The sequence below is a fragment of the Notamacropus eugenii genome, chromosome 5, assembly GCF_028372415.1.
Source record: "Notamacropus eugenii isolate mMacEug1 chromosome 5, mMacEug1.pri_v2, whole genome shotgun sequence".
NCBI lineage: Eukaryota > Metazoa > Chordata > Mammalia > Diprotodontia > Macropodidae > Notamacropus > Notamacropus eugenii.
Genome location: NC_092876.1, coordinates 412,712,973 through 412,727,932, shown reverse-complemented (window position 1 = coordinate 412,727,932; position 14,960 = coordinate 412,712,973). Strand labels below are relative to the sequence as shown.

The following is a 14,960-nucleotide window of genomic DNA, read 5'->3' as shown; positions in this document are numbered from 1 at the left end:
GGAAATTGATCTGTTGTTTTCTTTCTCTGTTTTGGCTCTTCCTGGTTTAGGTATCAGTACATATTTGTGTCATAAAAAGATTTTGGTAGGACTCCATCTTTGCCTGTTTTCCCCAATAGTTTGTATAGTATTGAAATTAATTGTTCTTGAAGTGTTTGGTAGAATTCAGTTGTGGATCCAACCCTGGGGGTTTTTGTAGGGACTTTATTGATGGCTTGTTCAATTTGTTTTTCTGAAATGGGTTTAAGTATTCTACTCCTCTTTTGTTAATGCTAGTGACTTATATTTTTGTAAATATTCATCCATTTCACTTAGATTTGTCAGATTGATTGGCATGTAATTAGGTAAAATAGCTCCTAATAATTACTGTAATTTCCTCTTTATTGACAGTGAATTCATCTTTTGATACTGGTCATTTGATTTGCCTCTTTTATCCAAGTAACTAATGGTATGTCTATTTTATGTAGATTTTCCCCTCATAAAACCAGCTCCTCATTTTATTCACTAGTTCAGTGGCTTCCTTACCTCTACTTTGATTTTTTAGAATTTCCAACTTGAAGTATAACTGGGGATTTTTTATTTGTCCATTTTCCAGGGTCAGTTGCATGCCTAATTCATTGATGTACTCTTTCTGTATTTTACTGATGTATGAATATAGAGATATAATTTTTTTCTAAGTATTGCTTTGACTGCATTCTATAAAGCTTGGTGTGTTTTCTCATTATTGTAATTCTCTTTTGTGAATTTATTGATTGTTTCTATGATTTGTTCTTTTGCAATTTCCATACATGTAATGAAATTTTTACTGCATTATGATCTGAAAAGAATGTATTTAATATTTCTGCTGTTCTGTATTTGGTTGTGAGGATTTTATGACCAAATATGACTTGAAGGTCAGATTTTTCTATTTAGCTCTGGTCTTTTCATCAGGAATGCTTAAAAGCCATCTAGTTCATTGAAAATCCATTTTTTTCTCTGAAGGATTGTGCTCAGTCTTGTTAGTAGGGTTATTCTTATCACATTCCAACCCCTCTAGTCCTTTAACATAGAAGCTGCTTAATCATGTGTTAATCCTGACTGTGACTCCACAGTATTTGAATTGCTTCTTTTTGACTGCTTGCATTATTTTCTCCTTGACCTGGGATCTCTGAAATTTGGCTATAATATTTCTAGGAGTTTTCATTTGGGGCTCTCTTTCTGGAAGTGATTGGATTTTTTTTTCCATTTCTATTTTGTCCTCTGGTTCTAGGATATCAAGACAATTTTCTTTAAAAAATTCTTGAAATATAACATCTAGGCTCTTTTTTTTATTGTGGCTTTCAAATAGTCCAATAATTCTTAAATTGTCTTTTCTTGATCATTTTCCAGGTCAGTTGTTTTTCCAGTAAGATATTTCATGTTTTCTTCTATTCTTTCATTCCTTTGATTTTGTTTTATTGTTTTTTTGATTTCTCATGGAGACATTAATTTCCAATTGCCCACCTGTAATTTTTAAGGAATTATTTTTTCAGTGAAGTTTTTTATCTCCTTTTCCATTTTATCAATTTTACTTTGTAAGGAGGTTATTTACATCAGTGAATTTTTGTACTTCTTTTTCTGCTTTGCATTGGATAGACTGCTGGTCCTTAAATCAGGAAGACTTATCTTCTTGAGTCTACATGTAGCCTCAGACACTTCCTAGCTGTGTGACCCTGGGCAAGTCACTTAATCCTGTTTGCCTCAGTTTCCTCATGTAAAATGAGCTAGAGAAGGAAGAACTAGACATGACTAAAATGACTTACAAGAGCAAAATTCTGCTTTTTTGAGGCATTCTCTTCAGTGGATTTTTTTTTTTTTTGCCTTTTGTCCAGTTTGGTTTTTAAGATGTCATTTTCTTCAGTATTTTTTGTGCCTCCTTTACCAAGCTGTTGACTTTTTTTCATAATTTTCTTTTATCAGTCTCATTTCTTTTCCCAATTTTTCCTCTACCTCTCTTATTTAGTTTTTAAAATTCTTTTTGAGTTCTTTCAGGAATTTATTGGGAGGGAGGGGGACTGTGACCAATTCATATTTTTCTTTGAATATTTACAGGTAGCCATTTTGATTTCATTTTCTTTTGAGTTTATGTCTTGTTCTTCTTTATTACCATAGTAACTTTGTATGATCTTCTCTTGAAGTTTGCTCATTTTCCCGGTCTATTCTTTGATTTATAACTTTATGTTAAAGTTGGGCTTTGTTCCTAGGATAAGGGGGCATTTTCCCAAGCTTCAGGCTTTTTCTTGCTCCTGTTTTTAGAGCTAACTCTTGGTGGATATACCTTTTCAGTTCTTTTAAGGTGATATGATCTAAAGAGAGGTGACTGCTCTCCTGGCTTGTGCTGTGGTCTGTGTGCTCTGAAACTGTAACCAGGTCCCTAATACCCCTGCAGCAGCAAGTTCTACTGATCTAGTTTTCCTTTTGTTTCTGGGACTGAGACCTAGAACTGAGTATGGGCAAAGCAACAGAGTCCCATGCCTAGTGCCAGCAAAGGGTCTCCTGTAATCTCCTTGTGAATAATTATCTGACCCCCTGCAACAAACTTTTCCTGCCAGCCTCCTAAATTGTCCTGGGTTAGAAAATTTATTTTGATAGCTTGGCCACTCCAGCATTCAATTTGAGGTATGATTTTAAAGTTGTCCAGAGTGGAACTTAAGAGATCTCAGATTGATCTTTGCCTTCACTTCAACCAAAATGGTTCTGCCTCTTTCTCTGTTGCCTTCTACTAAAGGGATGCTAGTAATTCACTGATGGGGTGGGGCCTTATAAAAGGGTTTTCTTCATGGCATTATGTAAAGATTGTAGGTGGGGAAACCCAGAAAGGTCTACCCGGAAAATTTCCACTAGCTACTAAAGCTAACATGAAAACTGTAGTAGAATGTTTGCCATAGTTATGTCTGATTATGCATAAATTTGGTGTAGGTGCAGAATGTCATATTGAGTAGCAATTTCTTGTGTGGATGTAGAGTAGGCTGTGAATTTCATGCAGTTTGTTGTGCTTTGTTTTATATGTATTTTCCATCCAGATATGAGAAAATGTCTGTCAGTGACATACTTTCATTACTGACAATGCATATAAAGAGGAAGTTTCTTTTTAATTCAGGGATTATTGAATTTAATGGCTAGAAATTATGTATGTTTTTAAAAATATATAATTCATGATGTTTAAATTTTTTTTAAAAAATTCATGTAAAGATCTTTACCTCATTTAAAAATAAAATTCATCTTTACAAAAACAATAACAAAAATCTTTAATCTCATAATCCAAGACTTTTATGTCAACAATGAATGAATTGTATGTTTGATGTCAATTAAGATTATGTATGTCTTGGGCAGGGAAAATATCCTCCTTGTTACGGTGGCACCCATTTGTTGATACATGACAAAATTGCCATTTGAGACACCATTCAGATGTCTGTCTGTCTGTCTTCCTGATCTCATCTTCATATCAATAAGATGATTCTGCACATGCTTGAACTTTATACAGACCACAAAAAACATCCTTTGTTAAGGCTAGGTAGATTGCTTTTATCAGAAGATAATGTACCTAATCTCATATTTCCTAGGATTGAGATAAATTGTCAAAAGATTAAATCTAAAAGTCATGAGAGAGAGAATTTATTGAAGGATGACTCTTTATAACACAACAAAACTCTCATACAGGTGCAGTTTTTCACATGGTAGTTTTGGAGTTTCCCATTTTGTTTTTGGAAAGTGTCCATGCTGAAAGAGAATGATAGCTCATTCATTATGTTCATATAAAGAGTAAATTAATACAAAGAAACCTGGTATAGAATATTAATAAAAATATTACCTGAAAAGGGGTAAAAGGTATTTAGGAAACCTTTCTAGCAACTCTGCCCTAATTAATCTCCCACCAGTTATCTGCATGAGTCTTCTGCTCTAGTCTTGCAGATCTACTCTTTGTCCCTCTAATATTATCATTTATATCTTTAAGACTTCACTCATCCTTTTCTTCCAGTCTGGCACATTCCTTCCATCTTGTCTGAATCCTGCCCTTTCTTCAAAGTTCTGTTCAACTTCCCTGACTGCTTCCTCAGTGATTTCCTAATTTGAACACCCATCAAACTCATCCATACTCTAATGCACACATAGTCTTGTATTATTATTTTTAATATATATGCCCTTTCTTCTTCACTAAAATTTAAGCTTGTTGAGGGCAGAGTTTGGGTCTCCTGACACCTAACAGTATAACGCAAGTCTAAATAGTTAGGTGATTAGTTATAACTATCTATGAGCATGTGCAATAGATAGTAGCATTCCCACTCCAAAGAATACGAAACTGACATTCGTGAAACAAAACAAACCTGATTGATATTGCTAACAATTCACATATTGTGAATTGTGATATTCTTGGCAAGTCACTGAGCCTTTTATAGGCAACTACTAATTGTCAATTCAAGGCAGTTATCAAATCCTCATCTTAGGAGAAATAGGCTGAAAGTCTACACGTTAAGGTAAAGGACTACAGGGAGAAGACATACATTGTTTTTGTCTTGGTTTTGAAATAGATTTCTGTAAAAAGTAAAATCAATTTGTTGTCTTTCTACTGTGTGGACACTTCTGCATTAGATTCTGCATTATCTAGATGATTTCTACATACCAATTTCATATTTAGATTCTTTTTTCTTTTCTTTTTAATTTAATTTTTAACTTCTTAGTTGTATCCACATTGTGATTCAATTTTAAAAAGAAAAAGAAGACAGATTTAACATAGCAAGTGATGGCTTAAAATAATTATTCAATTTTATTTCAATATTTTTAAAGTACTGTATGTGGGCACAGTCTCAGCAAACTGACAAATCCTGGCTTAATTTCTCTGATTCAAGCCCCTGATTATCTGTAGTTAGAGTTTGAAATGTTATTATAGCCATTTATTTTTCAAGCTGATATTCACCTTCAAGCTGATATTTGCAGACAAATAATTTTTGAAAGCTTAAAAACATACTTGTATTATTGTTGAGTCATTTTTCAGTCCTACTCAGCACTTCATGACCCCATTTGGAATTTTCTTGGCAAAGATACTAGAGTAATTTGTAATTTCCTTCTCCAACTCATTTACAAATGAGAAAAATGAGGCAAGCAGGGTAAAGTGACTTGCCCAAGGTCATACAGCTAGCAAATGTCTGAGGCTGGATTTGAACTCAAAAAAAGGGGTCCAGGCCCAGCACTCTATCTGTTACACTACCTTATGAATATATTCCTTACTCTATTAAATCTAGCAAAATTAACACAATAATTTGTCTCCTTTTTTCTTTCATTCTTTTTTTTGTGTAGCTGCAGATTCTTGTTGACACTGGGAGCAGTAACTTTGCTGTGGCAGGGGTCCCCCATTCACATACAACTTCATACTTTGACATTGAGAAGTAAGTATGGAATGTGAGGTTTGAAGTTGAGGGTTTGTGTGTGTGTGTGTGTGTGTGTGTGTGTGTGTGTGCTGCTTGAGCTGATATTTCAAAAAGTACTAGAATGAATTATTCTGCTGCTTTATGGAAAAGGAACAAGATTAATTCAATAAAGTACTTTTTGATTTTAACCTTGATAATTACATTTCAAGTGAAACCTTCTCTAAGACAACCTTCTGTAGAGATGTGCCACACTTACAGGGCTGGGGAACCTGTGGCCTCGAGACTACATGTGGCCTTGGCTGAGACGTTTTGACTGAGTCTAATTTTTACAGAACAAATCCTTTTGTTAAGGAGAGTAGTGCTGTGAAGTTTGGATTCAGTCAAAGAACCACATTTGAGGACCTGGCAGGCCACGTAGGGCCTCAAGGCTGCAGGTTCCCCACCCCTGCTCAGAAAATATCATGTGTTAAGACAGAAGCTGAATGGGAATCCATACATTGAAGCTTGACTTGAGTCCTAAAATCTCTTCCAACTTCACATTTATCTGAAATTAAAATGCAAGCCTATAAAACAGATTAATTAGGAATAATTATTTGTATCCTAAAATAAGTTACTGTAGGATTCCTTTAAATAGTAAATTAAGAATCAAATTCACTTTATAGATATGCAGTTGTCCACTGTCTTTTGGTAGCATTTCTAATGCACAGAAATATTTCTGTGTATGTATTCTGTATCCTTTGGGTATTGTAGAGATACTAGTAAACAAAAGGAAAATAATTATATACCAGTCTAAAAATGTGAAGGATTTGTCTTTTAAATATGACATGGTTTAATTAGTAGTGTTAAAAATAATGCATTTAGGGTGATCTAGACATTCTCTTGGTGGTGATATATGACATATCTGATAAGCAAATATTGTTCATTCTTAATGAAAAGGAATGGTATTTATGTATTAAAAATTATAGTTTTGTTGAAGAGAGAAAGAAAAGGGTTGTTTGAGGTTGCTTGCAGTTGAGAATACCATTGATACATAAGGATGTAATGATTGATGTGTAATGTGTTCTAGTATGATTATTTCATACCAACTTGACTTTCAACCACATACCTTCAGTGCTCCGCAAATGATCAGATAGCCAAGTCACCAAAAATCATTATATGCATCAAGAAGGGTAAATTAGACTTTTCTATTTTGTCCTTTGAAATCCAAAAATCCATTTTCTTTGGCAGTTAAAGCAAACAAAATAAAAGTAGAGAAACTTAGCCTTCTGTCACATCATTTATAGAAACATCCACCCAGGACAGTGTTCCTAACCCTTGCCCCTTCTTTGATCCTCCTGTTTCCCCCAAAATAGACTAGAACAAACTAACAAAAAACTCTTTTCGTGATGCTTACTTTTCCTTGGTAGCCTTAGCTTGTTCTGTGCTTTAGTGTTCATGACACTATATTTGTAGGATCCTGTGACACCTTCATATACATCCACTGATACCTGTCCTTTATTTTTTCTACCACAATTTGTTTTATCATTTCCCAATTGATGGACATCTACTTTTCTCCTTGTCTTCTTTACTGTTGCCTTTTGATGGCATAGGATGCAGAAGAGAAATTTTGTTTTGGGACACAAATAGTTGCTTAAAAAAGGTGTCTGAGAATAAGATTCAGACTTCTCCACTATGGCTTAAAATATAAGAATGACTGGCTATGACCAGGAATGAAATGTGACTAATAAAGCTGCAAAACGTAAATTATGATGTTTTGCAAATTTACTTTTTTAAAAAACAGGACTTTCAGTAAAGTGACTTTTTTTCTTGGCTTTTCTGATTGGAATTCAGTCTGATTCATTCTCTATATATTTATCAAGGAGGTATGGAAGGATATCTAGATGTAATACATCTTCTCACTTTACTGTCTTGACTCACCTTTATTTCTAATTTCTCACTAATCTTCAGTTGCTCCTTCTCTATGTGCTGCTTCCCTACTCCCTATGAACATGCCCCTGTCCTCCTCATCCTCAAAAAAATCTTCACTTGATTTATCCATCCCTGTTACCTGTCATCCTATATTTATCCTACTTCTTGAGATCCTATCAGATAGGTATCTACCTTCTTAACTCTTTATACTCGTGGCTTCCAAACTCATCATTCACCCAAAACTGCTGTCTCCAAAGTTGTCAGTGGTCTCTTAATTACAAAATCTAATGTTCTTTTCTCAATGCTCATTCTTAACTTCTCTGCAGCATTTGACACAATCATCTTCCTCTTGATACTCTATTCCAAGAGTGGGAAACCTGCAGCCTTGAGGCCACCTGTGGCCCTCTAGGGCCTCAAGTGCATCCCTAGACTTTGAATGTCAGAGGGCCATGCTTGAGGCCCTAGAAAGTCACATGTGGCCTTGAGGCTGCAGCCTCCCCACCCCTGCTCTGTTCTCTCTAGATTTTCATAACACCACTATCGGTTAGTTTTCTTCCTACCCATCAGACCACTTCTTTTAAGTCTCTTTTTGCTGCACCTTCATACAGTTCTCATGTAATAACCATGATTTTGTCCTGGGTCTTCTTCCCTTCTTCCTCTATAATATTTCCCTTGGTGATTTTATCAGCTCCCATGGTTTCAATGATCACTTTGAAGATGATTCTCAGATCAGTTTAGTCAACCCTAAGATCTTTAATAAGCTCTAGTCTCCTATCTCCAGCTGCCTGTTGGGCATCTTAAATTTGAGGTGCCTTAGATATCTTAAACTCAGTATGTCCATAACTGAACTTATATTTCTCCTCAAACTCTTTCCTATTCCAAATTCCCCTATTATTTTAAAGAGTACCACCATCCTCTCAGTCATCTGGATTCTCATCCTGTGTCATTACCAACTCCTCATAATACCAACAATGAGGGCAATAACAATAATAAACTCCTAATATTTAAATAATGCTTACTATGTGCCAGGCACTGTGCTAAGCACTTTGCAGTTAATATCTCATTTGATATGCACAACAATCCTGGAAAGTAAATGCTATTATTGTCTTCATTTTGCAGATGAGGAAACTGAGGGAAACAGAAGTTAAATGATTTGCCCAGGGTCACACAACTAGTGTATGTTTGAGGCTGGATTTGAACTTAGGACTTCCTGACTCCAGACCTGGCACACTTTGCTACTGAGCTGCCCCTAATATCCAATCAATTATCAGGTCTTGTCATTTCTAACTTCTCACCATCTCTTGTATATGACCCTTCTCTCCTATGACTCTACTACCACCCTGGTTCAGTCCTTCATCACCTGGATTGTTGATACCTCAAGTTGGTTGGTCCCCCTCTCTCAAGTCTCACCCCTCTTCTATTGATCCTCAATTCAGCTATCACACTGATCTTTCTAAAATGGAGGATCTGACCATATCATCCCTCCCTCATTCAGAGAACTCCTGTGGCTCCCTGTAACCTCTAAAATTAAATGTAAAATCCTTTGTCTAGCCTTTAAAATCTCCATCTTTTAATATGATCCCTTATGTCTCTTTGGTGTTCCTCACACAATATCTTCTATCTTCTGATCCCAGGCATTTCTCCTGGCTGTCCTTCATGTTTGGAATTCTTTCCCATCTCTGCTTCCTCAAGTCTCAGCTAAAGTCCCACCTTCTACATGAAGGCTTTTCCAGCACTCCTTAATCTTAGTGCCTTCCCCCCATTTATTATATCCATCATATCCTGAATATATTATGTTTGTGCATAGTTTTGTGCATGTTATCTCTCCCATTAGACTGAGCTCCTTGTTGGCTTTCTCTATAACCCCAGTGATTTACAAAGTTATAATAATAACAATATAATAACAAGTAGACTATTTAACGCAGTAGCAGGTGCTTCATAAATGATAGTTTACTGATTGTCTGATTGAAAAGTCAGCTTTACACATTCCAGAGCCATTGTTACCGATGGTAGCTATAATAACATCATCCTAAGAACTTGAAAATGCCAAATTTAAATGATTAGTGTGTCAGTCTAAGACAGTAAATGTCGTACCTAGAGGCTAAGGGGGTGGGGAGTTTAGTGAATGGTTGATGAAGAAGCTTCTTTACCTTCCTTACCCTTCTTTCTCCTCATGTCCTGCCCACATCTCCGCAAAATGAAGCACTTCAATTTCTTCTCCTCAAGTTTAGTTTCTGACCTTCACAATTGCAGTACCTTCTAAATTTCCTTATAGTTTCTTCTCCTTTTCTTCCTTCTTCTCTTATTTCTACCATACAACCATTTCCTATGGAAATCAGAAGAAGAAATAGTTCAAGACTCTCTTTGTCCTCTTTCCCCCATTTTCTTACTCATTGTACCTTGGTTACAATATTTAGCTTTGACTAAGAAAAAAGGAAAAAAAATTTAGAACCTAGTATTCCTTGAAATGACAATTGTCTGGTTGACCCTCTAAGATTAAAATTAATTTTTCCTGGGTCTGGATCTATGCTTTAAGACAGGGTATGAGACAGTGAGGAAGAAGAGGAAAGTGAAAAGAAATCTCTGGTTTTGGCTGTTTTTTGCAAGAGTGACAAGAATGTCTAGGAGAACTTAGTCTGAAAGATAAAATTACTCTACCTTTGGACTAGAGTGGTTTCGTTTGAAGAAAATAGAAGATAGATTTCAGTTGTCAAGAATATAGAGACAACTGGCTTCCAGCAGAGTGTACCATGATCTGATTTTGATATTCATCATTATCATTTTTTATATAATTATTGATTGTTTCTATGATTTATTGTTTGCTTCATTATTTAGAATTTCATTGTTTTCTCCATTTGAGTCTGTGTTCTTGAACCAATTACTGTTTTTATCATGTTATGGTCTGTAAAATAGTATTTCTGCCTTTTTACATAGATTTGCAATATCTCTGTGATTTTATACAGGGGCAGTTTTGTCAAAGTTCCATTTGGTGTTGAGAAAGATCATCTTTTGTAGTCCCATTTAGAAAATGCCAGATGTATTTTAGCTCTAGTTTCCTTCAGAAATTTAACTTCACATTTTTCCTTTTGTATATCATTCTGTTACACTTATCCCAAACTGAGAAAGGAATTTTTGAAGTCACTATTATGTAGTGTATTATGTATGTATTATGTATATCTATGTCATCTTATAGCTCAGATGTTTCCTTTATAAATTTGGATGCTAAGGCATTTTGAGCATAGAAGTTTACTGATATTGATTTCTTGGCTATAGTTCCTTTCAGTATAATATAATTTTCTTGTCTATACCTTTTTGTAGTTTTTGTAGTTTCCTTATTTATACCTTTCTATTTTTTCATTGTTAATTTTTGCTTTGCCAAATAGCATCACTACAGCTTCTACTTTCTAAAGATTCATTTGATGTACAGTGAGCTTTCAGAATAAAGACTTTTCTGTTGCATAGTAGACAAAGACTTCTTTAGATTAGTCAGCAGTCTACTAATAAAGTATATATTTGGCACTGGGAAAACAGCCTAACTGAGTACAGAAAGCTAGCCACCAGATAATGAATTATGGGAACAGCACATCTCATGAGGCAAATTAGAAATATTATAGCAATTGTAGATAATATACCACATCCCAGGTCTTTGACTGGTCTGTCCTCTCACTATCTGATAAATATCTTGAATAAAGGTTTTGGTTGGTGAAGCAATGGCTTCACCAATGTATTTTCTCTAATACCACATTCTAAATAATACCTCATATTTCTGTAGTCCTACTATTCAAATACATGACACTCAATAAATGGATGTTGGTTTACTAAAATTACATATATGTACAGATATATTTATATAAGTAGATCTATGTAGAAAAAAGGAAGGAAGGAAAGAAGCAAGCAGGGAAGGAACTATAATAATAATTTTGTTTATTGTTGGATTGTTTACTATGTGTAAATCAGGATAGGCCTACTGTAGGAAGTGGCCCTAGAACTGAATTTTGAAAGAAGTTAGGGGAAGAGAAAAAGGAGCATGAAGTGAATTCATTCCAGGACTGATGGACAGCTTCAGACAGCAGGAAGTAAGGAGATGGAATGCTCTATGTGAACAGCAAGCAGGCCAGTTTGACTAGAACTTCAAGTATATGAAGAAGTAATCAAATATGTGATAAAGCTTGAAGAAGCATTTTGAGACAAATTATTAATGCCTTTTAAATTCATGCAAGTCTATATTTTACCTTACAGACAACAAAAGAACCAAAGGAGTTTCTGGATCAGGGTAATGGTATAGCCAGACGTGTGCTAGAGGAATATCGATTTGCCCTCTCCATGGAGGATGAATTGAACAGAATAAAAGAGTCTCTCAGCAGAGAGAGAAGTTAGGAGGCTCTTTTAGTAGTTTAACAAGAGACATTAAGAACCTAAATGAGGAGAGTGGTATGAATGGATAAAAAGAGTCTAATACAAGATACTGCAAAGGCAGAATCAAGTCTTAGTGATTTGTGAAAGACAAAGAAAGATGTGAGGGACGAGGGAGAAGACAGAATCTCCAGTGTGATATTGAACTCAACTCAGTAAAACATAGATAACAATAGTACTTTCCTCAGAGGCTAGTATTTGTAAGGCGCAAAGCACAGTGCCTTGGCACATAGTAGGTGCTTAATAAATGCTCATTCACTTTTTCTCTTCTCCCATTAAGTTTTAGAAGGGGTATCTGAACTCAGGTATTCCTGAACCATGACCCAGTGTTCTATCCACTGCACCACCTAGCTGTCATTGTAGAGATAGCTTATAGTAGAACCCTGAATTGTTCCTACGCAAAACTGAAAGAGAAAGATCTTGGCCATCTCTACCAAAGGCTTCCCCAAGTCACTGTCATGTCTCAGAAGAGTTATGTATTTTTTTGTTTGTTTTTGCATCTGAACACTGCGAATTTAGATCCTTATCCTTTGAAATAGTAACATTTGCTGTTCTTTATTTGCATGTGATACTTAACTAAATAAACTCAATACACTTGAAACCTTCTTGCAAACTATACTAAAACTTCTTTTAAAGAGTTGCCCGGAAACTAACAGTCATACATTAAACAAGTAAGTTGTCAAAAATCTGTGATTTTGTCTGTGTGGGAACTCATTTCCTTCAACAGATTATAAATTGTCTATCACTAGTTAAGTAAATCTTAGAACTTCATGGATGCACCCTCACAGAAAATATTGGCATCTAATAGACTATGTGATTGTAGGGAGAAGAGACAGACAAGATGTGAGAGTGACAAAGGCAATGTGTGGTGCAGAGTGCTGGACTGATCATAGATTTTCCAAGCTAAATATTTGCATTTGTCAAAAGTGCTGCCCCTCAAGGCAAAATGACTACCAGAAGACTTAATGTCAACAAATTAGAGCACTTCTCTGAGTGTAAACAGTTTGTTGTTAACTTGGAGGGAAAGTTGAGCCAACATATAGTTGGCAACAGTGGAGCAGAAAAGGAGTGGGCAGCTATCAGAGATTAGGTGTATAGCATTGCATTTGTTCATCTGGATCAGAACACCAAGACTGGTTTGATGAAAACAATGGGGAAATTCAGAAGCTGCTAAACGAAAACCAAGAACTCCACAGGATATACCAGCAGAATAGTTCATCAACCTCTAAGAAGGCAGCATTTAATTCCATCAAAAGCAAAGTACAAGCAAAGCTTACAGAGATGCAGGATTCCTAGCTCAAGAAGGCAGATGAAATTCAGTTTTATGCTGATAGTAATCCAATCCAATCCAAAGCACTTTTATGATTCCTTGAAGGCTTTTTATGGACCAAAAACCTATGGTGCATCACAACTACTCAGTGCTGATGGAGTCACATTGTTTAGTGATAAGGATATGATCCTAGAGAGAAGAGCTAAACATTTCCATAGTGTTCTCAACAGACCATCAATCAATGCTGAGGCCATTGACTGTTTACCTCAGGTAGAAATTAGTCCCTCCTTAGCTGAACTTCCAACTGAAGAAGAGGTTTGGAGGACCATTAGGCTCCTTTCATGTGGCAAAGCACCTGGTGCTGATTCTATTCCAGCTGAGATTTACAAGGTAGGGGGACCATTGCTCATACAAAAACTGACTGAAATTTTCCAGGTTATATGGCAACAGGAGGTTATCCCCCAGGAGTTCAAGGATGCTTCCATTGTCCATCTCTATAAAGATAAAGGGAATAGATTGTCCTGCAACTATCCCAGGGGGGTCTCTCTCTTAGTCAGTTGTTGGCAAAATCCTTGCTAGAGTCATCCTTAATAGGCTGATCCTTAACCTGGAAGGTGGCCATATACCTGAGAACCATTGTGGCTTCAGAAAGGGCTGAGGAACAGTTGATATGTTGTTTGCTGCCCCACAACTCCAGGAGAAATGCCAGGAGCAGAACAGAGGTCTGTACGCAATGTTTGTAGATCTGACCAAGGCCTTTGACACTGTTAGTCATGAGGGCTTATGGAAAATTATGTCAAAATATGGTTGCCCAGAGAAATTCATCAGTATTGTACACCAATTTCATGATGTCATGTCTGCATGGGTTTTGGGTGGTGGACAATACTCTTGTGACTTCCCAGTCACCAATGGAGTGAAACAGGGCTGTGTGCTTGCCCCCATGCTTTTTAACATGATGTTTTCAGCCATGTTGTTAAATGCTTTCAATGAGGATGAACAAGGCATCAAGATCAACTACCATACTGATGGTAAATTCTTCAATTTGAAAAGGCTACCAGCTAAGACCAAAGTGGAGGGAGTGTTGATGCATGATTTTCTGTTTGCAGATGATCATGCACTCAATGTAGCCTCTGAAGTTGAGATGTAACAAAGTATGACTCAATTTTCTGTTGCCTGTGCTAATTTTGGCCTAATTATTAACACCAAGAAAACACAGGTGTTAAGCCACCACCACACCACCTCTTACATGGAACCATCGATTACAACAAATGGAGAAGCTTTGAATGCTGTGGATAAGTTCTCTTACCTTGGTAGTATACTTTCTGGGGATGTACACATTGACAATGAAGTTGATACATGCACTGCCAGAGCTAGCTCAGTGTTTGGTAGGCTCTGAAGACAAGTTTGAGAGAGAAGAGGTACTAGACTGACTACCAAACTCAAGGTCTACAGAGTCGTTGTGTTGACCTCATTGTTGTATGCCTGTGAAACATGGACAGTCTACCAGTGCCATGCCAGGAAACTGAATCACTTCCATTTGAACTGTCTTAGGAAGATTCTGAGGATCACCTGGAAGGATAAGGTACCAGACATTAAAGTCCTTGCTCAAATTGAACTGCCAAGCATTCAAACTATGCTTCAGAGAGCACAGCTCTGATGGGCTGGCCACATTGTTTGAATGCAAAGTATATGCTTGCCAAAAAGACTATTTTATGGAGAACTCACATGGAGCAGGCAGTCGATCATATGGTGGTCAGAAGAAGCGATACAAGGACGCTCTCAAGGTCTCTCTCAAGACCTTTGGATTTGACTGTGCAACATGGGAGACACTGGCACGGGACCGCTCAGCATGGCATGCCCTCATCAGAAAGTGTACTGTGCTCTATGAGCAAAGCAGAATTGAGACAGCACAAAGTAAACATATAATGCACAAATTTGGAGTATCTACCCCCAAAACATACAGACTATCTGTGCCCAACCTGTGC

The 14,960-nt window shown here is 36.4% G+C and overlaps 1 protein-coding gene across 1 annotated transcript in view; it reads left to right on the top strand.

Annotated features, from left to right (window-relative positions):
- BACE2 (beta-secretase 2) overlaps positions 1 to 14,960 on the top strand; it is a 124,356-nt gene that overhangs the window by 34,843 nt on the left and 74,553 nt on the right. Inside the window, exon 2 of the mRNA XM_072614781.1 lies at positions 5,314 to 5,402. Within this exon, the coding sequence (XP_072470882.1) occupies positions 5,314 to 5,402 (89 nt within the window). The remainder of the gene's footprint in view (positions 1 to 5,313; positions 5,403 to 14,960) is intronic.